The 25,360-nt window shown below is 42.4% G+C and overlaps 2 protein-coding genes across 2 annotated transcripts in view; one reads left to right on the forward strand and one right to left on the reverse strand.

The window, feature by feature from the left end:
* RALYL (RALY RNA binding protein like) overlaps positions 1–25,360 on the forward strand; it is a 1,862,755-nt gene that overhangs the window by 1,120,409 nt on the left and 716,986 nt on the right. The window lies entirely within an intron of this gene.
* On the reverse strand, positions 12,266–13,899 carry LOC141145309 (hemoglobin subunit alpha-3-like). The gene is made up of 3 exons (XM_073631884.1): positions 13,740–13,899; positions 12,746–12,950; positions 12,266–12,580 (listed from the first exon to the last, which is right to left on the reverse strand). The coding sequence occupies exons 1-3, from the start codon at positions 13,832–13,834 to the stop codon at positions 12,452–12,454; spliced, it is 429 nt and encodes a 142-aa protein (XP_073487985.1). The 5' UTR covers positions 13,835–13,899; the 3' UTR covers positions 12,266–12,451.

A 25,360-nucleotide genomic window follows, 5' to 3' on the forward strand; every position in this document is an offset into this window, starting at 1 on the left:
TAGGCAGGCTTATTCTAATCAGGACTCAAAAGAATGTAAACATTTACTGAAAACATTATTAGTGCTGTGTGCACAGTGAGGGCAATGTGCAATACATACAAAATAGAATACAATTATATACAGAACTTACAAATTTCCATTACAATACATAAAAAAAAAACAGTGGTGAATAAATACCACCAAAAGAAAGCTCTATCTGCCTCAAAAAAAAAAAAGATATAAAATTCACTTTGGTACAATGTTGCATAACTGAGTAATTTTCATTCAGAATGTGAAAGAATTGAAAACTGAAAATGGCCTCAACTGGAAGGGGATGATACAGTCCGTTCTTCAAGTGCTTAAATGAAAATTATGTAGCACTACCACCAAGGGAGCTGCTTGGTAAATTTGAACACAGTCTTCTAGACAGAGTAATAACTATGCCAAAGTATATTTCAGTGTGTTACTGCTATTTTAACGCAGTTTATTTCAGTGTGTCAGTGCACGTTTAACGCATTTTATTTCAGTGCATTACTGCATGTTTAACGCAGTATATTTCAATGCGTTACTGCATGTTTAATGCAGTATATTTCTGTGCATTATCGCACATTTAATGCAATATATTTCAGTGCATTACTGCACATTTAACGCAGTATATTTCAGTGCATTACTGCACGTTTAACGCAGTGTATTTCAATGCATTAGTGCATGTTTAACGCAGTATATTTCATTGTGTTGGTGCTTTTTTTAACGCAGTATATTTTAATGTGTTACTGCACGTTTAATGCAGTATATTTCAGTGCATTATTGCACTTTTAATGCAGTATATTTCAGTGCATTATTGCACTTTTAATGCAGTATATTTCCGTGTGTTACTGCATGTTTAACGCAGTGTATTTCACTGCATTAGTGCAGGTTTAACCCAGTATATTTCAGTGTGTTAGTGCACGTTTAACGCAGTATTTTTCAGTGCGTTACTGCATGTTTAACGCAGTATATTTCATTGTGTTGGTGCACGTTTACCGCAGTATATTGTATATTGCCGTACGGTAGTTCACATTTAACACAGTATATTTCAGTGTGTAGGTGCACGTTTAACGCAGCATATTTCAGTGCGTTAGTTCATGTTTACCATTGTATATTGCAGTGCGTCAGTGCAGTTTTACTGCAGCATATTGTAGTGTGTCTGTGTAGTGAGTACTTAAGTTAAAGTGCACCAAACACCACTTTCCATTAATTAAAGTGCATAAACATACATATTTCCATCTTTATTACATTTTGTTAATTAGCGCCCCCCCATCAGGTCATGGAGGCCAACAAGGAGAGGTATTATCTGCTGGCCCACTTCCCACAGCTCAACTGTTTGGGCCTTTTTTTAACACATGTGCAACCGATCGCTCTGTTGCAATTTGCAAACTTTGCCTCAAGCACATCAAGCGTGGCAAAAACACCAAAAAAAACTAAAAGCCACCCAAAAAGGGATGTAATTCTGCTCCTCCTTACTCCTCACCTTTCCGGTCTACCGGAACGTGCATTACTGCACGTTTAATGCAGTATATTTCAGTGTATTATTGCACTATTAATGCAGTATATTTCCGTGTGTTACTGCATGTTTAACGCAGTGTATTTCACTGCGTTAGTGCAGGTTTAACGCAGTATATTTCAGTGTGTCAAGCACATCAAGCGTGGCAAAAACACCAAAAAAACCTGAAAGCCACACAAAAGGGATGTAATTCTGCTCCTCCTTACTCCTCACCTTTCCAGTCTACCCCTACTATACCTCATGACCTCTCAATCCCTCCATTGATAGGAATGATGGTATAGCGCAGGGTGTCCCAGGTCCTTGCAGCACATCTGCCAGTAGCACACCACCAACTGTAGACTATAGCAGGCAAATTTCTCTGCCCATCTGCTGCAGTGAAAAAATAAATAAATACAGTCACTGCCACCCACAAGCCCAGCATCTAAATTCAAGCTTGTCAAAGCTGGTGGCTTTACAATTCCTGCCTTTCCATCTGGTGGATTCTGCCCCCTTCTGCAAATGTACAGAATTCCCAGTCACTATTTCTTTTCAGGTAAGGCCATTCCATCTCTCTACCATCACAAGGAAGGCAATGTTGTGGCATTGTTGGGCAAGGCAGTCAGTCCTAAGACAGGGAACACATGTGCTCAGGCCGGCTCAGCTTTTTTCCCCCACGCTGATGGCTGCTAATAAAAGATGCATGCACTGTACTGTCACCATTTGCGGAGGCCAGAAGGATGGTAAGCTGTGACAATGCATGCATCAGTGACACAATCCCTGTTGTGTTCCTGCTGGAGCAGATTCTGTTTGGCATTATGGACAGGGCACTTGAGACAGAGCAGCGGGAGGTAAGAGGAGGATTTTCTTTCCGCTCAAAGCCCACTTTATGCAGACACCATTCTTGCCACGCTACAAAACACACAAGAGGAGAGGTAGGAGGAGAAGGAGGATTTTGGTAGTTTTGGAGTCATTGAAGCAGAGCAAGACATATGTCAACCCTTAACAGATGGTTTTCCATCCCCAAAACTCTTGGGAGTAGTACGTGGCTGAGAGGAAGTAGTTCCAGATACTGTATTTCTCAGTGACCCACAGGAGTCTTCTTCTCATGCCTCCGCAAACTTGCGGTGCATGGGCTCCCTCTTTCTTCAGAGCCTGCGAAAGGACCCAAGAATACGTGGCATCAAGGTGAAGGATCATTATTGGTTGGCAACCCTCTTTGACCATCGTTACAAGGGAAAGTCTCACAACTCATCCCGTCCCCACAGAAGGAGCAGACAATGAAATATCTTGAGAACACCTTAAAGAGGAGTTTATGTAACGCCTTTCCCGCTATGGTAGGTTACAGTCTGGTGGAAAATGTAGTTTTGAAGCTTCTGTTGGTTAAGAGAGGAGTGGTGGAAAAGGGGGCCATCTCAGTGATGCATTTAAATATTATAATATTGTTTTTAGTCCTCAGCACCCAAGGCTGTCAGCTTCCACATCTCATTGGCAGCATCTTCATCATATGGTGGGAGGTTATCTAGGGGTGAAAACAGACATGGAGAGCTTTCCAATTGATGATCCAGTGGGTTACTGGGTTGTGAGAATAAACTTGCCCAGTATGCCATTGAGCTGCTGGGCTGCCCTGCATCCAGTGTGCTTTCTGAATGGGCATTCAGTGCTGCTGGAGGTTTTGTGACAGATAAGAGAGCATGTCTGTCCACAGACTTCGTGGACCTGCTGACATTTAGCAAAATGAATCAGTCCTGGATTAGCTGCAGCTATCAAGCCCCTGATGCTGATGTTGCTAAATAAGTGCTTTCTGGATCTGGAATCTCTGAAAGACTGTCTAGGCTGCCTAGCTTTGTGGGTGTTAATTTCATCTGGAAGAAATGTCTTGGTGTATGTTTCATGGGTGGTACAATTAACACCCAAGGACCAATTTTTCTGTACCTGTTTGACAGGTGCATATCATTTCAATTTTTGACAGCAAGGCCAATTCTTGCTTTCATCAAGAGTACCTCTATAGGGTTAGTGTGTGAAGGCACTACCGATACCCAATAACCAATTTTTCCACACCTGTTTGACAGGTGCATATCATTTCAAGTTTTGACAGCAAGGCCAATTCTTGCTTTCATCAAGAGTACTTCTATAGGGTTACTGTGTGAAGGCACCACTGACACCCAAAGATACATTTTCCACACCTGTTTGACAGCTGCATGTCATTTAAACATTTGACAGCTAGGCCAATTCTTGCTTTCATCAAGAGTACCTCTATAGGGCTATGGTGTGAAGGCACCACCAACACCCAAATGCCAATTTTTCTTCACCTGTTTGACAGGTGCATATTATTTAAATTTTTGACAGCAAGGCTAATTCTTGCTTTCATCAAGAGTACCTCTATAGGGTTACGGTGTGAAGGCACCACCAACAAACAAAAACAAATATTTCTGCAACTGTTACTTCTATCCAAAGTCTGCGAAAGAGACACCAGAATTGATCAAAAAAATCTTGAATCTTGTTTCGAGTGCACAAAATTGTGGCCTCATCATACAGACTGGCTTCCCAAGCCGTTGTTTATAAAATAAAGAAAGCTTGAATAGAAAATGTCATTTTTGTTGGGCTTTATAAATGTGATTATTGCTGCAGCAGGTTCTATACAAAGTACGGATGTGCCATATTATAGGCAGACTAAAGGGACCCATCAGGCACTATATTTAAAGAAATTTTTCATTTTAATTGTTATTTCTAATTTTTATGGTTTCACTTTAGGCATCAGTAAATCATTGCTCATTTAAAAATGATGTTTTTTTATAAACTGTTTTGCATTGATACATGTACCCCAGGGCAGTACCTGGACCCCAATAACCATTGTATGCCCAATTACTTGCAAATAAGCCTTCAAAATGGGCACTTTTAATTTTTGCCGTTCAGGACCTATAGACTCCAATGGGGTTTGTTATTCGGTTCCAGACATTTGCGATGTTAAAAAGTTCTGCCGCAAACCAAACAGGGAGTCATTCAGGCCCATTTCTACCCACATCTTTCTCCTGTCATCTTAAAGCCCTTGGCCAACTCCAACCCACACTGCTCCTGTGCCAGGAGCGGAAACAGCAGGTAGGGGGCAGGTAAGTAAACCCTGCAAAGTCCTGATTTGTCAGTGCAACTTACTAAAAAGCTGGCAGCACTGAAAAGTTTTGATTTTTATCTTCAGAATTATACATTATTTATGAAAGGGTTTCAAGGTAAACAAAGCCATTCACATGAATGTACAAAGCTGAAGTAAGAGTGATGATTATTCACCACTGTACTCACTTCAGAGATCAAAACAAGTAATGGATTTGCTAACAAACAAATTCATTCATAAATGTTAAAAAATTATATAAACAGAAACATAATAATAATATAACGTGTATGACTTTTAGGGTACATTCACACCAACAACTGCGTTAGGACATAGTGGCTGGAGTGTGGTGCGATGACAGTGTTCATGATACACTGTTCGCAGCACATGGCACTATTCAAATTGTTGTTTCAAAATAAACTTTGTTAAAATATCACTACTGGACAAAGCGTGGTGAGAGGCAGTGAATTGCTTTTCACTGTGGTACTTTCCACCCCTTTATCCCTAACATATTAGCTACTAAAAACGTCATACCTAGGGGATCTGACATAAACAATCCATTGCCTCTCCCTAATCTGTGCAACTACATACTCCACTGTGACAGGCCTGCATGTTTTGCCTTTTGTTTTTGGCTCTGATGCAATGAAACCAGAAGAGGCAGAGAACACACAGAAAGGTCCCCACCACTGCTATATGTGACAGTTCCGGCTCAAAAATGCTGGTTATCAGGGAGCCGTCATCTACCATCATTCTGACAACCAGTGACTCATCCCTGCCCTGCTCATTCAGCTATCAGCCAGGGATTCCTGACTGACAGGTGAATGTAAACAAAAGAGCTGGGGCACTGTTTAAAACCAAAAAACAGGACATGGGGTTTCACCCCAGAAAACTGAAAAATAGCACAAGGTACCCCCTAATAACCATACCAAACCCTTATCTAAGCTTGCATTCTGGCTGGCCAGGAGAGGGGGGAAAACGAGCACATGCCCACCCTCCAGAACCATACCAGGTCACATGACCCTAATATGGAGGGGTACTTTGCTCCCCCCAGACCGCCCCAGCAAAGCACCTTGTGCTCATGCTGATGAGAACAAGGGCCTCTTCCACACAACTCTGGCCCAATAGTTGTGGGCATCTGCGGGTGGATTATCTGAATCTGAAAGCCCCCTTTAACAATAAGATACTGGCCCCCTCCTGTGGATGAGTAAGGGGTATATTGTACCACTAGTTATTCACAAGAAAAAGAATGTGACTGACCTAGAATAAAAACACCAAAATGTTTGACAAACTAGAAAAAATTAGTCACGAAACCTAAATATCAAATGTAACATTGAGCCCTGTATCTCTTTCCCCTTTCCACTTTATTTCCCCTGTAATGAATTCTTTATTATAACCTTTAATGAAAACTTGGAAACTCTCCTCCCTGTCCACACAGATGAGTGAAATGTCATCTATAAATCTTTTATAAAATTTTAGTTGTTTAGGTTTTTCTTGTAACACATATTTAGACTCCCACTTCGACATAAAAATTTTAATCATGCTCGAGGCAGTTAGCCCCCATTGTGATACTGGTAATTTGTTGATAGAAATTATTTCTATACCAAAAATAGTTGTGTTTCAACCGAAAATTAAAAAATTTAATAAGATATCTCTTATGTTTCCTAAGTAACTCTGAGAACTTTTCAAGAGCCCATTTCACAGCCTTAATAGCCTCTTTATGATTAATAATAGCATATAGAGCAGGCACCACTAAATGGCAGACTGTGATCCAAATCCAGGCTGTCCCATCCAGACTGCAGTCACACCACTTCCATAGTTGTCAACATTGTAAAAAAAATTATAGAGACACTTTTTTGGCTCTAGGCAAAGTCTTATTATAATTAGGGGGTGGGGCATGCGTTTGTAGGCGTGACATAGCAAAAAAGAAAAATGTGGCGCACCAACAATGGGCGTGGTTTATGTGAAATAGTGGGCGTGGCTTTTATGGGCATGGTTCAAATGGGGGTGTGATTAGAGTCTAAGATGAATGAGAGATGGAGAAAGAAAGGGGAAAAGGGGGAGGGAGAGAGAAAGAAGGAAAGAAGGAAAGAAGGAGGGAAGGAGAGAGAAGGAAGGAAAGAGGGATGGAGGGACAGCAGGCCCAGATCCTACACCACAATAGAAATGTGTATTCGAGAGTATAATAAATCAGCAGATAAAGATACTCCAAACACCTGGTGTTAGCGCTTCAATCATCCCAGCACCATGGTTATTGTGGTGTCAGGAGGTTTAAAGCGCATTATTACTATTATTACATTGTAATATAGAATGAAATCATTCAACTCACCATAATGCAGAATCAGTGGGACCCCTGCCATATCGCCTGCCACCAGATGCCATCAGGTGCCCCCAGCAGAGTACGTCCTTGCATCAGGTGCCCCCAGCAGAGTCTGTCCTTATACCAGGTGCCCCCAGCAGAGTCTGTCCTTACATCAGGTGCCCCCAGCAGTGTCCGTCCTTACATCAGGCGCCCCCAACAGAGTCCGTCCTTACATCAGGTGCCCCCAGAAGCAGAGGCCCTCCTTACAGATCTGTGTCCCTGGCAGTGGAGCCTCTCCTTACATCTGGTGTCCCCAGCAGAGCCCCTCCTTACATCAGGTGTCCCCAGCAGAGCTCCTCCTTACATCAGGTGTCCCCAGTGGAGCCCCTCCTTACATCTGGTGTCCCCAGTGGAGCCCCTCCTTACATCAGGTGTGCCCAGCGGAGCCCCTCCATACATCAGGTGTCACCAGCGGAGCCCCTCCTTACATCTGGTGTACCCAGCGGAGCCCCTCCTTACATCTGGTGTCCCCAGCGGAGCCCCTTCATACATCAGGTGTCCCCAGTGGAGCCCCGCCTTACATCTGGTGTCCCTAGCGGAGCCCCTCCATACATCAGGTGTCCCCAGCGGAGCCCCTCCGTACATCTGGTGTCCCCAGCAGAGCCCCTCCTTACATCAGGTGTCCCCAGTGGAGCCCCTCCTTACATCTGGTGTCCCTAGCGGAGCCCCTCCATATATCAGGTGTCCCCAGCAGAGCCCCTCCGTACATCTGGTGTCCCCAGCGGAGCTCCTCCTTACATCTGTGTCCCCGGCAGAGCCCCTCCATACATCAGGTGTCCCCAGCGGAGCCCCTCCATACATCAAATGTCCCCAATGGAGCCCCTCCATACATCTGGTATCCCCAGCAGAGCTCCTCCATACATCAGGTGTCCCCAGCGGAGCCCCTCCATACATCAGTTGTCCCCAGCAGAGCCCCTCCATACATCAGGTGTCCCCAACGGAGCCCCTCCTTACATCAGGTGTCCCCAGCGGAGCCCCTCCTTACATCTGGTGTCCCCAGTGGAGCCCCTCCTTACATCAGGTGCCCCCAGCAGTGTCCATCCTTACATCAGGTGCCCCCAACAGAGTCCGTCCTTACATCAGGTGCCCCCAGAAGCAGAGGCCCTCCTTACAGATCTGTGTCCCTGGCAGCGGAGCCCCTCCTTACATCTGGTGTCCCCAGCGGAGCCCCTCCTTACATCAGGTGTCCCCAGCAGAGCTCCTCCTTACATCAGGTGTCCCCAGTGGAGCCCCTCCTTACATCTGGTGTCCCCAGTGGAGCCCCTCTTTACATATGGTGTCCCAGTGGAGCCCCTCCTTACATCAGGTGTCCCCAGTGGAGCCCCTCCATCATACATCAGGTGTCACTAGTGGAGCCCCTCCTTACATCTGGTGTCCCCAGTGGAGCCCCTCCTTACATCTGATGTCCCCAGCGGAGCCCCTTCATACATCAGGTGTCCCCAGCAGAGCCCCTCCTTACATCTGGTGTCCCCAGCGGAGCCCCTCCTTACATCTGGTGTCCCTAGCGGAGCCCCTCCATACATCAGGTGTTCCCAGCGGAGCCCCTCCGTACATCTGGTGTCCCCAGCGGAGCCCCTCCATACATCAGGTGTCCCCAGCGGAGCGCCTCCATACATCAGGTGTCCCCAGCGGAGCCCCTCCATACATCAGTTGTCCCCAAAGGAGCCCCTCCATACATCAGGTGTCCCCAACGTAGCCCCTCCTTACATCAGGTGTCCCCAGCGGAGCCCCTCCTTACGTCTGGTGTCCCCAGCGGAGCCCCTCCATACATCTGGTGTCCCCAGCGGAGCCCTTCCATACATCTGGTGTCCCCAGCGGAGCTCCTCCTTACATCAGGTGTCCCCAGCGGAGCCCCTCCATACATCTGGTATCCCTAGCAGAGCTCTTTCATACATCAGGTGTACCCAGCAGAGCGCCTCCATACATCTGTGTCCCCAGCGGAGCCCCTCCATACATCAGGTGTCCCCAGCGGAGCCCCTCCTTACATCTGGTGTCCCCAGCGGAGCTCCTCCTTACATCTGTGTCCCTAGTGGAGCCCCTCCATACATCAGGTGTCCCCAGCGGAGCCCCTCCATACAACTGGTGTTCCCAATGGAGCCCCTCCTTACATCTGGTGTCCCCAGCGGAGCCCCTCCTTACATCAGGTGTCCCCAGCGGAGCCCCTCCATACATCTGGTATCCCCAGCAGAGCTCCTCCATACATCAGGTGTCCCCAGCGGAGTGCCTCCATACATCTGTGATCCCAGCGGAGCTCCTCCATACATCAGGTGTCCCCAGCAGAGCCCCTCCTTACATCTGGTGTCCCCAGCGGAGCCCCTCCTTACATTTGGTGTCCCCAGCAGAGCCCCTCCATACATCTGTTGTCCCCAGCAGAGCTCCTCCTTACATCTGGTGTCCTCAGCGGAGCCCCTCCTTACATCTGGTGTCCCCAGCGGAGCCCCTCCTTACATCTAATGTCTCCAGCGGAGCCCCTCCTTACATATGGTGTCCCCAGTGGAGCCCCTCCTTACATCCGGTGTGCCTGCAGCAGAGTTTCCGCCGCCATTAATGTACATTGTTAGTAACAGCTCAAGGTAGTCAAGATAGAGGCGGAGCCGACCGAGTGGTTTCAATAGAAATTGAGCTGTGGCGCCACCCCCCCCGCCCCTTTCCACAACAGGTCACAAACAGACCGGCAGCGGGGCGGGGGGGTGGGCGGTGCTGCAGCTCAATTTCTATTATCAGCCACCTGTCCAGCTCCGCCTCTTGTTCTTGGTCTTCTGTAAAATGGACATTGTCTCCCCCGGCCGCGGACCTCTAGCAGAGGCGGCGGGGAGCCGTGAAAAATCGTGAAAAAAAGAATTTCCCGGGACATTTCCCGGGAAGCACTAAAGTTGGGGAAAAGGTCCAAATCCCGGGAATGTTCCGGAAATTCGGGACAGTTGGTAAGTATGCACTTCTTTCCCCCAGCCTCCCCGGCTGTCATTCTCAAGACAGAGCAGAATGCAGGTGGTAGAATAGTAATGAACTGAGTTCCGTAGTCACAGTACATTCATTACTATCCTGCTGGCTGCTCTCTGCTCTTTCTAAGGTAGACGAGTGAAGGGGCAGAGGACATTACTGTGGGGGAGGGTTATGAGGAAGATGTCCTGGGGGTAGTGGCTGGATGTCAAGAGGGTAGTGAAAGGTGTGATGTGAAAGGGGTGCAGTGCTGTGGGAGAGGGGTGGCAGGGGTGACTTGCAGTGGAGGAGGTGATGTACAGGGTTGGAAGTGCTGTGGGGAGGTTGTTGTAAAGGGGAGTAATGCTGTGGGGGATCTGAAGGGGGAGCAGTGCTGTGGGAGAGGTGATGTGAAGAGAGCAGTATGCACTGTTGTGGGGGGGGTCTGTGATGTGAGAGTGGGCAGTTCTGTAGGAGGGTGATGTGAAGTGGGGCAGTGCTCTGGAGGGCTGATGTGAAGAGGGTAGCGCACACTACTGTGGAAGGGGGGAAGTGCTATGGGAAGGTGATGTAAAGGGGAGCAGGTGATGTAAAGGGGAGCAGGTGATATGAAGAAGGCAGTGCCGTAGGGGGTGATGTAAAGGGGGACAGTGCTGTGGGGGAGGTGATGTGAAGGGGGCAATGTTGTGGGGGGATGATGTGAAGAGGGCAGAGCAGCACTGTGGGGGGGGGGGATGTGAAGAGGGAAGAGGGAAGAGCACACTATTATGGGGGATCTGTGATGTGAGGAGGGGGTAACATAAAGGGGGGGAACGCTGTAGGGGGTGATGTAAAGGGTGGGCAGTGCTGTGAGGGATGTTAAGGGGCCAGTACTGTGGGGGAATGTGAAGGGGCAGTGCTGTAGAGGGGTGATGTGAAGGGGCACAGGACAGTACTGTGGTGGAGGGGTTATGATGATTTGAAAGGGGTTGATGGCACACCTGTGAATAAAGGGGGTGTGTGGGATGTGAAGGGGGTTCAGTACACTATTGTGAAGGGGTAGAGAGTAATGTGAAGGGGGCTTGAGAACAGTACTCTGAAGCGTAAACTGTGATATGAAGTAGGGGACTGTAATGTGCTGGGGACTGAGGACACTGATGTTAGGAAAAGGATTGCGAAATAGGCGGAGAGGGCTGTGATGTGAATAATTTGGGTCATTGCACAAAAATGTGATTCAGACTGCTGGTAGAACATTTTACTGATCGGACCTCCATCAATTTTAAATGAAAAACCCTTAATATAGAGAATTAAACTCTGCCGTGGCAAATATGCAATTCTCCATACATTCCAAACCTCTTAAAATCTAAAACAGATGTTTTGTATCTTGTAGGTAGGCTTCTATCTTTTGTGCCAGAGGTTGTATGAAATAACCTATATGTTGGCCTAATCGTGAAAAAGTAGAACCTATTCCATTAATACACAGGTGTGACCACCTGGAAACAGGCGTCCAACTATAGAGGTGAGTGACACACCTTAAAGGGGCACTGAAGGTGGAAGTTTTCACTAAGTTGGAAGTTAGACAGTGGTGTTGTGGATGTACAATATCTCACATGGGAAAGTTGGATGAACAGAAAAAAAAAAATTGACAATCACATATCAGGATCTTTTTTTGCGCTTACATGATTTCATTTATATCTATGGATTGTTATAATTTTCCTACAGTATATGGCTTACACTAAAGCAAGTGGGAGTTTTATACTGCCTACTTTACAATTAAAGTGTATGTAAAGCCATTTTTGATTTTTTTGTTAAATAGGAAATGTTTAAAATAAATATCAGTTTCTTTTGTCAGATGTCTGCATTCTATTGAGGAGATTTTTCTTAAAATGTCTCCAGGATGAAAGAAAATAATTCCCATCTAAGACAGCTGTCAGTAGAACAAGTGTCTCCATTGGAGGATATTTCCTCACTTCTTCTCTGGTGACAGCTCAAAAAGTTTGGATTTCCCATTACTTTTTGTTCTGCTGATAATGGTTATTGACAAATAGCGAGGGACTCTACTAGTTGGGTACACAGACAGTAACACAAACTTGGCAAGTGTTGACAAGAAGAAAATTAATTTTGGCTATACATATACTTTAATTCATTGAATGCTTGTGGAGAATTGAGGTGTTAAGTTTTACTAAACTGAATCAAATAAATAATTGCGCTGCAAACCCATGTTCACCTAAATTTTTGATCAGATTAGACAGAAGTCATATTTTTTAATCAACCCATAACCTGGTTTGACTTTTTTTAAAAGGGACACATTAATAAAATGGATTACAAGAGACTACATCAATATTTGTAAGAGTATCAAGCAATCATAGAACAAAACATAATAATGAAACAGTTGAGGCAGAAATGAAAAGTATGCTGGACTTTATTCAACGGTACACCAGATTTATATTTGATTAAACAATATACACAAGTAAGTACTCTTCAAAGATCATTGCAACTGTGTTGTAATTGAAATGGGCCCAAACAACTTCTCATCAAACGTTGTTTCATTTGCTTTAATTTATGATGTAGCCTGTTATGCAGGATGAATTTATCTGTACTTGGAGGTGAGGACTGCAGAGACTAGAGCAAGGAATTTGTCCCAGGCAGCCTGAACCTCAGCAGTGAAATCATCAGGGAAGTGAGTAGCCAAGACCACCTGGATAATGTGAGCCAGCAGCTGCAAAGAGAAATAGAAGATATATTATTTCTTTGTAAATAAACACACTTGACAGCACCCAAGTTTCAATACTATATAATTCTGCATACACATTTAAACCCAGTGCATTTTGTTCACCTGAATCAAGGTATCGTATTATAGAAAGAAATATTCAGTAGTACTTACAGGAAAGTTTCCTGGATCCACTCTTAGGTTGTAGGCATGCAGGTCACTGAGGGAGGACAAGTTGCCAGCAAGGTCATCCAGGTGATTGGCTGCACCTGCAAGAGCATTTATTATCTTTCCACCATGAGTGTTGAGGTCAGCAGAGCCAGGGGTCAGGTCAAAGTGGGGGAAATAAGTCTTGGTCTGGGGGAAGCTAAGGAAAAGCCTAAAAGAAAATGAACAAACAATAGATATTAATACCTGTGTATATAAATAAATATATATATTTACTTATTTATTTATTTCTGACACACTATTATGATTCTGTGGTTGATATGATATGTTGCAGAAATAACAAATTCCCTGTTGAACTGTAAGCATTTAGTAAACACATTTTTCCTTTAGTCACTGTTTGTATAGACATCGGCAAAGCAAATTTCTCCATCTTGCATTCCTTCCTTGGTGTTAAAGCAGTAGTAAATGCATATTAGCATATTATGACATCAACCTGCAGGGGGGACCTTTTTTTTTTTTTTAAGAGACTTTACTACTGCTTTAAAGCTAGCAGAGGAAGAACCTTGCTGACCTTCATAAAATTAACCTAAAACAAAATAATTTCTGTATTTTGACTATTTGCAAACAAATGCTATGTAATTTGTAATGCATAAAATATCAGTAGTAGCAATCACTAATTACTTATATCTAGCTCTTAATTTTCACTTAACTTTGATTTCCCCTGAAATCTTTTTTTCTTTTTTTTAGAGAGAGGACAGGTTATAAATTTCATTAATTTCATTAATTTCATTCATTAATGGTATCTTAGCTTTTTAAAAAGGTTATACTTACACGTGGATCATAGAACTGGAATGACTTAACCCATGTAATTAATAAATGTTTGTCAGTTTAACGTATTACATTAACCTAAGGATTCCTGTGCTGTTAAATTATACATCCAGTTGAAATTGCACACTGTATTTAGCTATATAAAATATAACCAAGAATAAAAGAACCTTACCTGGTCAAAGCCTCAGAGCCCAGAGCACTGGCCTGAGATCCAATCTTTCCCACTATGGAAAGCACAGCAGCCTTCTCACTAGCAGATAGACTCATTGTGATGATCTGGAGTTGGTGTAGTACAAGTTAGATCAGCTTGGCAACTCAAGAAAGGTCCACGTTTAACTGAAAATATCACCTGTTTTTAAAGCTTTAGGATACCATTCATAATGGTCAGGATGCATTCCTATTGGCTGAAAACTGCATACCACCCATTAGGAATGACTTGCTGTATGTGCTGATATAGGGTAAACATCTTATCACTATATGCTGATTACAAAGCATATACTCTCATTTTGTGTTTACTGAGCTATTGCTGATCATTGCAAGAAAAACAGAAATGGAAGGAGCGCACAGCTAGTGCGATACCAAAGATAATTTAATAATAAAAATGTTTTATATAAAAGTGGGTACTCACAAAATGCAACTGACAAAAGGCCATAAAAACAATGCATGGACATGCACAGAACACAGGGTATGTGCATGTACATTTTTATTATTAAATTATCTTTGTTAATGCACTAGGTGTGCATGCCTTCCATTTCTGTTTTTTGTTCCTTTCGGATTCCCCCTTCTGAGGAAGGCAGCATCCACCCAGTTTTTATACCATATATACCTTTCACACCACCATTTTATCTGACATCTGTTACTCCACACCTTGGAAGACCTATTAGCGCTGGAAGTGACTGTGTTTTTTGTATCATTGCTGATCATTGCAGTTTAGTGCATTAAATTAGATAGCATTACAAATAATGTACTCAATAAGATTGCATTCACAAGTTGAAAAAGATAGCTGTAATTGTTTTACTTTATGTTTTATCTATTTATTACCCTTTTGGTGGTCCAGAATAGCAGTCCAGTATAGTTTTAACAGAAAAATATAGTCCAAATATGTTGAAACTTTCATAATTCCACCCGTAAATTATTATTAATAATAATTATAATAATATTATTATTAATTACCTTTCTTGTAATGAATGTTTGTTAGACAGTTAGACACTAAAGCATGTCCGGTAGGACTTCAATATAATGGGATACAGTATTTTTCAAGTTGTTGCAAATTTGCACTCACAGGGTGGTGCAAATAGTAACGTTCTATTGTAGACTGATAGTGGTAAAAAACACAGCTATCAATATAGATTCTCCTGATAAGCTTTGTGAATGTCCATATGCTATCAACTTTTTACTACTAACTTTGAGTGTATCTAGGTTCTATGTGGTTGCACACTACGTACAGGTACAACCACTTGACTGTACATTACATACATACTTTATTTTTTACTCCCGCTAAAAACATCTGTTACAGAGGAGTGTAATTGTAAAATGTTTTTACATTTGTTTACTGTAAAATTCAAAAGTTGAATGTTTTGACTACTTAATGTAAAATTTAAAACGTATTGAAAAGACAAATATTACTTTTTTTGAGTTATCAATAGCACATATAGCTGATTTAAAAAAAAAAAAAAAACTGGTTTCCAGTATATTGCACACATTACTGTTTTGCATTTCATAACTGTCCAGTTTACTGAAGTATGTAGTCCGCTCTCCACTTTAGCAAAGCCAATTGTAACACACACTGTACAAACATTGCTGACTTTCCTCACTAATAAAATCATTGTCTACTTTGACAAAATAAGATGCTTCTGGTTAACAGTAACTACATTTATCAATGATAATTTTTATGTCCAAAATATCTGTAACCATAAAAGATGCCTGTTAGATATACTGGAAGATATTGACTTAAGCTCAACCAGAAAAAATGTGTCCAACCTTTATCATTTTTTGGCAAAAAGACTGTGACCCTACAATGTACGTCCATCGACCTTATAAACTGGGGCTGGCCCGATACAATGATCTATCATCCACTGTGTTTGGTGGACAAGCAGGTGACAGACTGCGCTGCAACGCGGTCCCTAGGGCACGTACGCGCATGACTGGCAAAAAGTCATATGACATCCACCCTAAACTGTAGTGCTCTCGCTCAGCAATCATTTTTCTATAGGCCGGGTAGTAAGCGATTAAATAATCTAACATATGACACAAGAGAACATCCCACAAAATTTGAAAAAAAAAAAAATGGTCAGACTTAGTTGTTATCACAAATACTTATCTTTAAGAACACCTATCTGTGGGGCTTACAAAAGCTCTGCCCCCTGGAAACATTCACACAAGCCTGTACATGTTAAATATTGAATTCATTACACATCCTAAATATGGAACCACAGCTGTTTAGGGTTGAGTTACTTGTAACTCTTGTTCCTCTTGCTTCTGTATTACTGCATAACTAAAATTAATATGCTAGATTGTAGGTCAATATTAATGTATGTGAACTTCTTATGAATGATTGACTACGATGCATTGACAATGTGACTTTGCTTATGTATAGATTTTGGTGAACTTCTGAAATAAAGATTTGTGGCTTGCACTTTACTATATTATATACATTATAATTTATCAACTGACCTTATTGCCCATAGCAACAGAACACGACTCTTCAAATTTTGGTGTGCACATGGCAAAAAAAAAACATTTTTATATACTGATAATTGATATCCACACTCACAAGAAGAAGATGATCCTGTAGATAAATGCACTGCAGTAAAAGAAAGAAAAAAAACATAGTCGGACAAGTCTTTCGGCAGAAGCAAGACCAATGCTGGTCATACACATAGCAAAAAGGTTTGAATGTTTAACAATTCACAATATTTTGCTCAAAATTATAATTTAAAACAACAAAGCAAATATCAATTTGAATCAATTCAGTTTGATATTCCATCAAGTCCAACAGTCTTCCCATGGAATTTACCCTTTATTGAATTAAACACTATTTTAACCCAATATATTTCGAAAGATACAGCACTTTTATCAAAAGATTGTCATATTGGACAATTATATTGATCTGTTTATGGTCAGCCTAGTTTTGATAAATTATCACCCTGACATGGTAGTCATGGATAGAATACAATATTTAATTTTATGTCACACACATCTATGCTAATTTACTACCACCTCACAAAAAAAGCATAAATGAGGAAGTAATGGCAATTGGAGATCCGTGCCTTTCCCCCTGATAGGAACAAGGAAAGCACAGTTGCGATGGAAATTGTTAGTGTAAGGGTTAAAGAAATGTGTCTTTCAGAAACTGGCTACATTAAGTGGGCAGCTTAATAAAAAACAATTGTTTTCATTGAAAAAGAAAGACCTGGTGGAAATCCCAACTAAATTGACCGAGGGAGCCTGCACACACCAGTGTCTCCTTAGTAGACTGCAAATGAGAAGGCAGGGACAGTGACCTTGGGACCTCCTGGGACAGGAGGAAAGGGACAGTTTAGAAAAATCCGACAATTATTCTTACAACGGAGGAAGGGGAAGTAGGAGGATTTAATGAATTAATCCCTAATGGCATCTTCCAGGGTGCAGAAGAGAAGGCAGTGATTTACGGTGTGTGAGGTGGGGTTCTAAATATTGTTAAATTATTGTGGAATTAGTTTGAGGGAATTTTAAGTGTCATTGACCACCAATGATGGGAGTGGGTGGTGTTAAAATTTCACTGACATCAATGATTGTGAAATTGTTCCGATGCCACTAACCAAAAATGATTGTGAGGTTAATTTACAGGGGTTTAAAGTTCCACTGATCAGCAATAATTATAGGATTATTTGGGGGGGGTTGAGGTTCATCACATCTAGCCATTGCACATAATGCATAAAACTTGTATTTGGCTTTCAGTGAGCAATGTTTAAAGACTAAGTGCACCTTAACCAATAACCTCAATACCAGTATGTTTCTTAATTTCCAAAAAAAAATAAGATTAGCTTGGAGTGTCCACTTTCCAAAAAATTTCATTTTGGACATGTTATTGTCATCCTGGCATTATTATATGACAACAGACAGTAGGGGAAAAAGTTTTTTTTTCCCCCTAAAAGTTATAGTTTTGTTTCTTTTACACTTTCGCTACCAGGTCCGTACACAATCCGGTGGCTGTAGCCACAGGGATTGTGTGTAAAACTGACAGGCAGACCGGCATCCCTTCTGCGCGCACGCTCCATGCCCAACTTGCCCATCTGCAGGTCGGGGACCAAGATGGCAGGTGCCGATTGAGTGGAGGGAAGGGAGAAGAGCGGACATATGTCTACTGTAATTCTAGCACAAGACCACATCTGTAACACTAAATTGATGACCTATAGGGGGCTTTTGAAGTGTCACCTATACAAAATACAGGGTACTGAAGTTTGTCGCCATTTCACAGGTTCACACAAATTTAAGATTTCACATGTTAAGTATTTATTTACTCAGTGCAACCTCACCTTTTACATTTTACCAATAATGTAGGTAGTTTATCGTGTTTGTTTGCCCTAAAATTCACTTTGGTGTGTTTATTACTGTTATTACTGAAATTCTGTGTTTCCTAGACCTTTGGGGCATTATCAAGTGACATAAAAAATTGGAACTACCACTATTTTATTCTCTAGGGTGTATGTTTTCAGACCTAAAATTATTTTTTAAACATGTGCAAAAACTGTACAACCTTGTGTGCAAAGCAGGTTTGTGTGAACAACTTATAGTTCCCATGATCCCTCATACAGGTCATCTCAGTAAAGCTGCCCACACATATTTTAAAATCCAAAGGTTCTACAATAGAATTCTTCATGTTCTGATTACAACTAAGAAAAATTAAACTGTGTGCAATCATTTGTTGATCATTCCTGTCTACTAGTCAATGATTAAGCACGATTTTTAATGGAGTTGTATACCATGTTTTTCATTTTGATCTTTTGCAGTTTGCTGAAAATAATGACATTTTATTGGAATGGTCTGGCTCTGACTCAATATTTTTGCTAGTGTCTACAATGTGATCACCCTTACTTTTTTGATAATATATATGACAATATTGGAATGTTCTTAGAGCTTAATGGGAGTGTGGAAGAAATCATTTTTTAAAATGAACTCTCCATCTTTCTCTGGAAAATTCAGATAGTTAGCAAAGCCAGGCTATTGTTACATGTTGCTAACAACCTTAGGTTCAGTGTTTGGATGAGACCTTCTCTAACATACCAGGAACAAGAGAGGATATGTAGGATATGTTTTCTTCCAAGCCAGGAGTTTGCAATACATACACACGTATCCAATATTACAGAATTGTCCTATTGCCTTCAGCTAGACTTGATGTCACAAGTCGTTTGTTTGAGAGATACACTCACAATCTGAATGTCCTTTGTCAAAATAAACTATATTCTTTGCTGGCCTTCTTATCTTTTCTTGACCAATGAGTAATCTATTTTTGAAGAATGTATAAAAGCAGACTTAACTTGTAATAAAGACAAAAATATTCTCTTCGCTAATCTTGATGTCCTATATTTATCACACAATTGCATTCCTGTGCTTATATTCCCTAAGAAAAACAGGACTGCAAGAGTCCATCCTTGTTTTAGGGCATAAGATGCCATAATAAAGTTTACTTGGTGCACCATGGCATTCCCTGCCTCTTGTACATCTTAGAGCATGATAAAAGCTTACAAGCCATTGTTTATGTACAGACCTATAGTTTAGTTGATGTAATTTAGTCTATATAACAGACTATAGAATAAACCTTTCCTGAGAGAAATAGGCAAGCTGATCTTCTTTTGAAAAATAATATTTGGGTGGCCGTTATGCTAATGCACTGACTTCAATTCCTTCGGAGTTTCTGACCCTGAAAAAGAATGCACATCAGGAAAATGGAGAAAATTCTGAGATTTCTTGTCTGAATGTTTGTTCTGGGTTAGTGTCTAAATAGCAGAGTGACAGCCATGCAACCAACATCAACAGAGTGAGAACGGAGAATTGGTAGCATGCATATTTGTCTCATGGAGTTCTTTAAAAATTAGCCTTTTTTTGTCCAGCTAGGATTTTGCAGGTTAAGGGAAGCTGCATTATATTTTCCTTTTGTCAAGACCATCGAGTACTCCTGCTCCTCATTCTAGCATCCAGGGTTTTGGCTATGGCACTCTTGTCTGTCTGTCCACCTGCAAGGTGGGTAATGTGATCAGTCTCTGAGTGCAAACCAAACCTGCTATAAGCCAGCCAAACCCTCTCTCGCATGCTTGTGTTGTGATAGAGAATGATACCTGTGTTATTCCAGATCAAGCCCCCTGTCTGTCTGCCCTGCTCTACTAGATTGACGTTCCCTGTGTATGACCTTGGACCAGATTTTGGACTATTCCCTGAACTCAGCCTGCCTTTAACCTGGATTGTCATAGAATCACTCTACTTGTCTGCAAACTACAAGTACCTGTTTGCTTTGCTCAGTACATGCCTACCCTGGGGTGGTGGCCAGGCACTATAGCATTGTGTATAAGACCTGGGGGCAACTGAGTACTGGTAGGCCTGCTTGCCTTATGGGAAAGGGGGCTGCTATAGGTGAAGAACACAGTAGCCAGCTTTAATGTCTGACCACCTGCGTTGGGGTAGGCGTGACACCTTTGTAGAGAATACACAAATGTCACGGTACCCTTTTACCCTGACCACTGGGGAATTTCATAGGGAGACAATCAGCTTTTACTTGATCTCATCTCCTGCTTTTCCCCCTTATCTTAGGGTATCCCTGGCTTAAACTTCATAATCCGCACATAGATTGGGCTACAGAGGAGATTTAGGTCCTGGTCCCAGGACTGCATCCAGAACTGCATTAAAACTGTTGACCAGTTGCCCATTTATAACTCTTGTGTGGCCAGTACCAGTCATGTGCTTTTATTACAGTCCTATTCGGATCCTGATTATGACAATTTTTCCAAGTGTGACTCCAGTTTGCATAAACATTTGCCTTTGATATGACTCTGTTAAAAAAAAAAAAAAAAGCTGACAAGTTTATTGAATTCTCTACAGGCCACCTCTCCTGCCAATTGCCACAGCCTGGATCTTCTCCTTCTAGAAGCCAAACATACCTGCTGTCTCGCAGCCTTGAGCCCTGTTTTGGAAACTTCCTCTAAGTCCTCAGAAGTCAAGTCCTCTGGACTACTCCTACCCTTGCCTGTCCCTAAACTCTCTAGGATGCACATCCAGGCTAACTTGTCCTCAAGTTCTGCAGTCGCTATACCTGGCAATGCAATCCTGTCAGTCGCTACACCTGGCGATGCGGTCCAGTCAGTCACTACACCTGATGATGCAGTCCAGTCAGTTGCTACACCTGGTGATGCAGTCCAGTCAGTCGCTACACCTGGCAATGTGGTCTAGTCAGTCGCTATACCTAGCGATGCGGTCCAGTCTGCCTCTGCACCAGTTATCCTGGTCCAGCCCATGCCCATTGAGTCTCCTGCTTTTTCTTACTTTCTGTAAACTGGCCACACCCTACTACTACTACATCTATTCAAACCTGTCTAAGAAGTTCAATCCATCGTTTGGATAGACTGCCTCATTCAGCCAGGTGGGGCTTTCATCCTTTTTTTCAAGCCTATTTGCATTCTGCATGCTTGTGATAGAGAGTGATCCCTGTTTTATTCCTGATCAAGCCTTCTGTCTGTCTGCCCTGATGTGTTAGATTGGCGTTCCCTGTGTATGACCTTGGACCAGATTTTGGACTATTCCCTGAACTCAGCCTGCCTTTTACCTGGATTGTCATAGAATCACTCTACTTGTCTGCCAGCTGCAAGTACCTGTTTGCTTTGCTCAGTACACGCCTACCCTGGGGTGGTGGCCAGGCACTATAGCATTGTGTATAAGACCTGGGGGCAACTGAGTACTGGTAGACCTGCTTGCCTTATGGGAAAGGGGGCTGCTATAGGTGAAGAACACAGTAGCCAGCTATAGTGTCTGACCACTTGCGTTGGGGTAGGCGTGACACCTTTGTAGAGGTACACAAATGTCACGGTACCCTTTTACTCTGACCATTGGGGAATTTCATAGGGAGACAATCAGCTTTTACTTGATCTCATCTCCTGCTTTTCCCCCTTATCTTAGGGTATCCCTGGCTTAAACTTCATAATCCGCACATAGATTGGGCTACAGAGGAGATTAGGTCCTGGTCCCAGGACCGCATCCAGAACTGCATTGAAACTGCTGACCAGTTGCTCATTTATAACTCTTGTGTGGCCAGTACCAGTCATGTGCTTTTATTACAGTCCTATTCAGATCCTGATTATGACAATTTTTCCAAGTGTGACTCCAGTTTGCATAAACATTTGCCTTTGATATGACTGTTAAAAGAAAAAAAAGCTGAAAAGTTTATTGAATTCTCTACAGGCCACCTCTCCTGCCAATTGCCACAGCCTGGATCTTCTCCTCCTAGAAGCCAAACTTACCTGCTGTCTCGCAGCCTTGAGCCCTGTTTTGGAAACTTCCTCTAAGTCCTCAGAAGTCAAGTCCTCTGGACTACGCCTACCCTTGCCTGTCCTTAAACTCTCTAGGACGCACATCCAGGCTAACTTGTCCTCAAGTTCTGCAATCGCTACACCTGGCGATGCGGTCCAGTCAGTCACTACACCTGATGATGCGGTCCAGTCAGTTGCTACACCTGGTGATGCAGTCCAGTCAGTCGCTACACCTGGCAATGTGGTCTAGTCAGTCGCTATACCTAGCGATGCGGTCCAGTCTGCCTCTGCACCAGTTATCCCGGTCCAGCCCATGCCCATTGAGTCTCCTGCTTTTTCTTACTTTCTGTAAACTGGCCACACCCTACTACTACTACATCTATTCAAACCTGTCTAAGAAGTTCAATCCATCCTTTGGATAGACTGCCTCATTCAGCCATTTGCATTCTGCATGCTTGTGATAGAGAGTGATCCCTGTTTTATTCCTGATCAAGCCTCCTGTCTGTCTGCCCTGCTGTGTTAGATTGGCGTTCCCTGTGTATGACCTTGGACCAGATTTTGGACTATTCCCTGAACTCAGTATGCCTTTTACCTGGACTGTCATAGAACCACTCTGCTTGTCTGCCAACCGCAAGTACCTGTTTGCTTTATCAGTACACACCCACCCTGGGGTGGTGGCCAGGCACTATAGCATTGTGTATAAGACCTGGGGCAACCGAGTATCGGTAGGCCTGCTTGCCTTATGGGAAAGGGGGCTGCTATAGGTGAAGAACACAGTAGCCAGCTATAGTGTCTGACCACCTGCATGGGGTAGATGTGACACCCTTGTAGAGGATACACAAATGTCATAAGCTATTGCCAATGAAAATACTGATTTGTAGTTTTCTTTTATTTTATCTGTGTTAACAATAATAAATATATCTATAGTTTTTCCTTATATTTTCTGTGCCATTTTTAATGGCTGTGTTATTTGCTCCTGGTGGCATCTGATATCACCTGGTCATGTATAGGCTTGGTTGTATTATTTTCCGTAGTAGAAAAAAAAACAATATTTAATGTAAAGAGGTTATGATGACCTGCTGACAGTTAAAGTTTAACTCCATGTTTGTTAGGTAAAACAAATCTTCTCTAGGTCAGTTATTTATCTTGCAAACATTTTAGCAAATTGAAACACAGGAATTACTGTCAGACCCTTGATTATAACAGTACTGCATGCCTGCACACATGCAGCCTGCTGGCCTCTGGTAAGACCTGGACACAGGATTAGAGTCTTCATCACTCCCAAGACTCTTTGAATTCTCCAAACTCCAGAACCCAATCTGGGAATTACAAAACACTTAGGAAACTGGCAGATCAAATTTCTCGATTAGAACAGCCATTCTGCACCCCTCAATCTACATTCATAAAAACCCTGTATGAATGTTACCACTTTTTCCACAGTGGCAGGGCATAGCACTATTGCAGTCTATAAAAACTGTAATACGTAAAGAGTAACACTAGCAAAAATGCATCCAGATTTTAAAACTTGAGCTCTGTATTGATGTTGATTAAAACTGTTTAGAAACAAAAGCTGCTCAGTATGCACTGTCAATAGTAATAATGACTATTTATATAGAGCAGTCACTTACATTTAATTAAGCATAGTTTACTGCAAACAAAATAAAAGGCAATAACGCTTAAAGCAAGTAAATATGTTAAAATACAAATTTGTTTACTGTATTATTTGTCTAAGGATTCAGTTTTGTGATTTACACACCTCTGCTACATTTCACAGTTAGCATGGATGACTTTCACAGGGGTGTTCCATTCATTGCTTTTTCTTCTATCCATTTTTGATGAAAAACAGCTAGAAATTCATTCCTATGGACTTGTGGATGTAAATGGAGGACCATCTATACACATCAGTCTACAGCTGTGTATTTTTAGTCCATTTCTTTAAACAGAATAAGGCTGCATCCATTTCTGTTTAAATGGCTCTGAACAGATGTACGCGGATGCTGTCCGTTAATCCATTCTCTGTTTATGTCTGTTTTTAGGCAAGAAACATATTTATGTTTATACTTTTGTCATCCATGATTAGTTTCCTCAACAACTAAAAAAAATGGATGCAAACTGAATTACACTGAACTGAAGCATAGCTCCCAACTGTCCCTGATTTCAAGGGACTGTCCCTGATTTGGAACAAAGTCCCTCTGTCCCTCTTTCCTCCTCATTTGTCCCTCATCTTGTTCTGATCTATATAGTTGTACAGTAGTACCTTGGATTACGAGTATAATTTGTTCCAGAAGAATGCTTGTAATCCAAAGCACTCGTATATCAAAGCGAGTTTCCCCATTAGAATCAATGGAAACTCAGATAATGCGTTCCACAGTCACTGCTGGTGTATGCAGTACCGCATGTGGCCAGAGGTGCGGGGGCATCGGAGACACTCAGAGACACTCGGAGATGCTCGGAGACATGCGGTAAAGGAGTTTCTCTGAGTGTCTCCGAGTGTCTCCGAGCATCTCTGAGCATCACCGATGCCCCTGCACCTCTGGCCACATGCGGTACTGCACACCCCAGAGGCTTGAACCCTGCTCGTCTTGCGAGACATCGCTCGCAAACCAATTCAGGATTTTTTTTTTTTTTAAATGGCTCATGTTGCGAAACGCTCGTAAACCGCGTTACTCGCAATCCGAGGTTTCACTGTATATAAAATGCACTTTTTATCTTTCAAAAAATATTTCCCTGTGCTAAACCTTTCATCCAATTTCTAAATTGCTGCAATTGTAAATTTCAAGAGCCAGTATAAGAGAATAGTAGTGGTAAGTTGGGAGGTTTGCTGAAGTGCAAAGTAATGTAAATTGAACTGAACCCTTAGTCCTTTTACAAGGGCATCATGAGTTCAGTCATGATTTTTACGAAGAAAAAAATGATGAATGTCTATCTTCAGTTCAGTTTACATCCGTCTGCACTTTAGTTCAGTAATGTTCTGTCCAGTTCAGTTTGCATCCGTTTTTGCATCCATTTTTATTTTTTAGTTGTTGAAGACATTAGTCATAGGTGACAAAAGTATAAACAAAAAAAGTGTTTCTTGCCTAAAAACAGACATAAACGTAACAAATGTGATTAGACCACATCTGTTTACCTCTGTTCAGATCAATTTAAATTGAAATGGGTGCAGCCTTGTTCCATTAAAAAAAATGCACCTGAATGGACACAGATGTAGGCAGATGTAAACAATTTTCTATCCAAAAAAAGGACAAATGAAAATTGACAAACAGAATGCCCATGTGAAAGGCCCTATACTGTTCATCTG

The sequence above is a fragment of the Aquarana catesbeiana genome, linkage group LG05 (assembly GCF_042186555.1).
Source record: "Aquarana catesbeiana isolate 2022-GZ linkage group LG05, ASM4218655v1, whole genome shotgun sequence".
In the NCBI taxonomy this organism is placed as follows: Eukaryota; Metazoa; Chordata; class Amphibia; order Anura; family Ranidae; genus Aquarana; species Aquarana catesbeiana.

Coding starts and splice junctions, on each gene's coding strand:
- LOC141145309 (XM_073631884.1), bottom strand. CDS start 13,834: ATGAGTCTATCTGCTAGTGAGAAGGCTGCTGTGCTTTCCATAGTGGGA. Junction 12,951..13,739: donor GGCTCTGAGGCTTTGACCAG/GTAAGGTTCTTT, acceptor ATTTTCTTTTAG/GCTTTTCCTTAGCTTCCCCC. Junction 12,581..12,745: donor TGGATCCAGGAAACTTTCCT/GTAAGTACTACT, acceptor TTCTCTTTGCAG/CTGCTGGCTCACATTATCCA.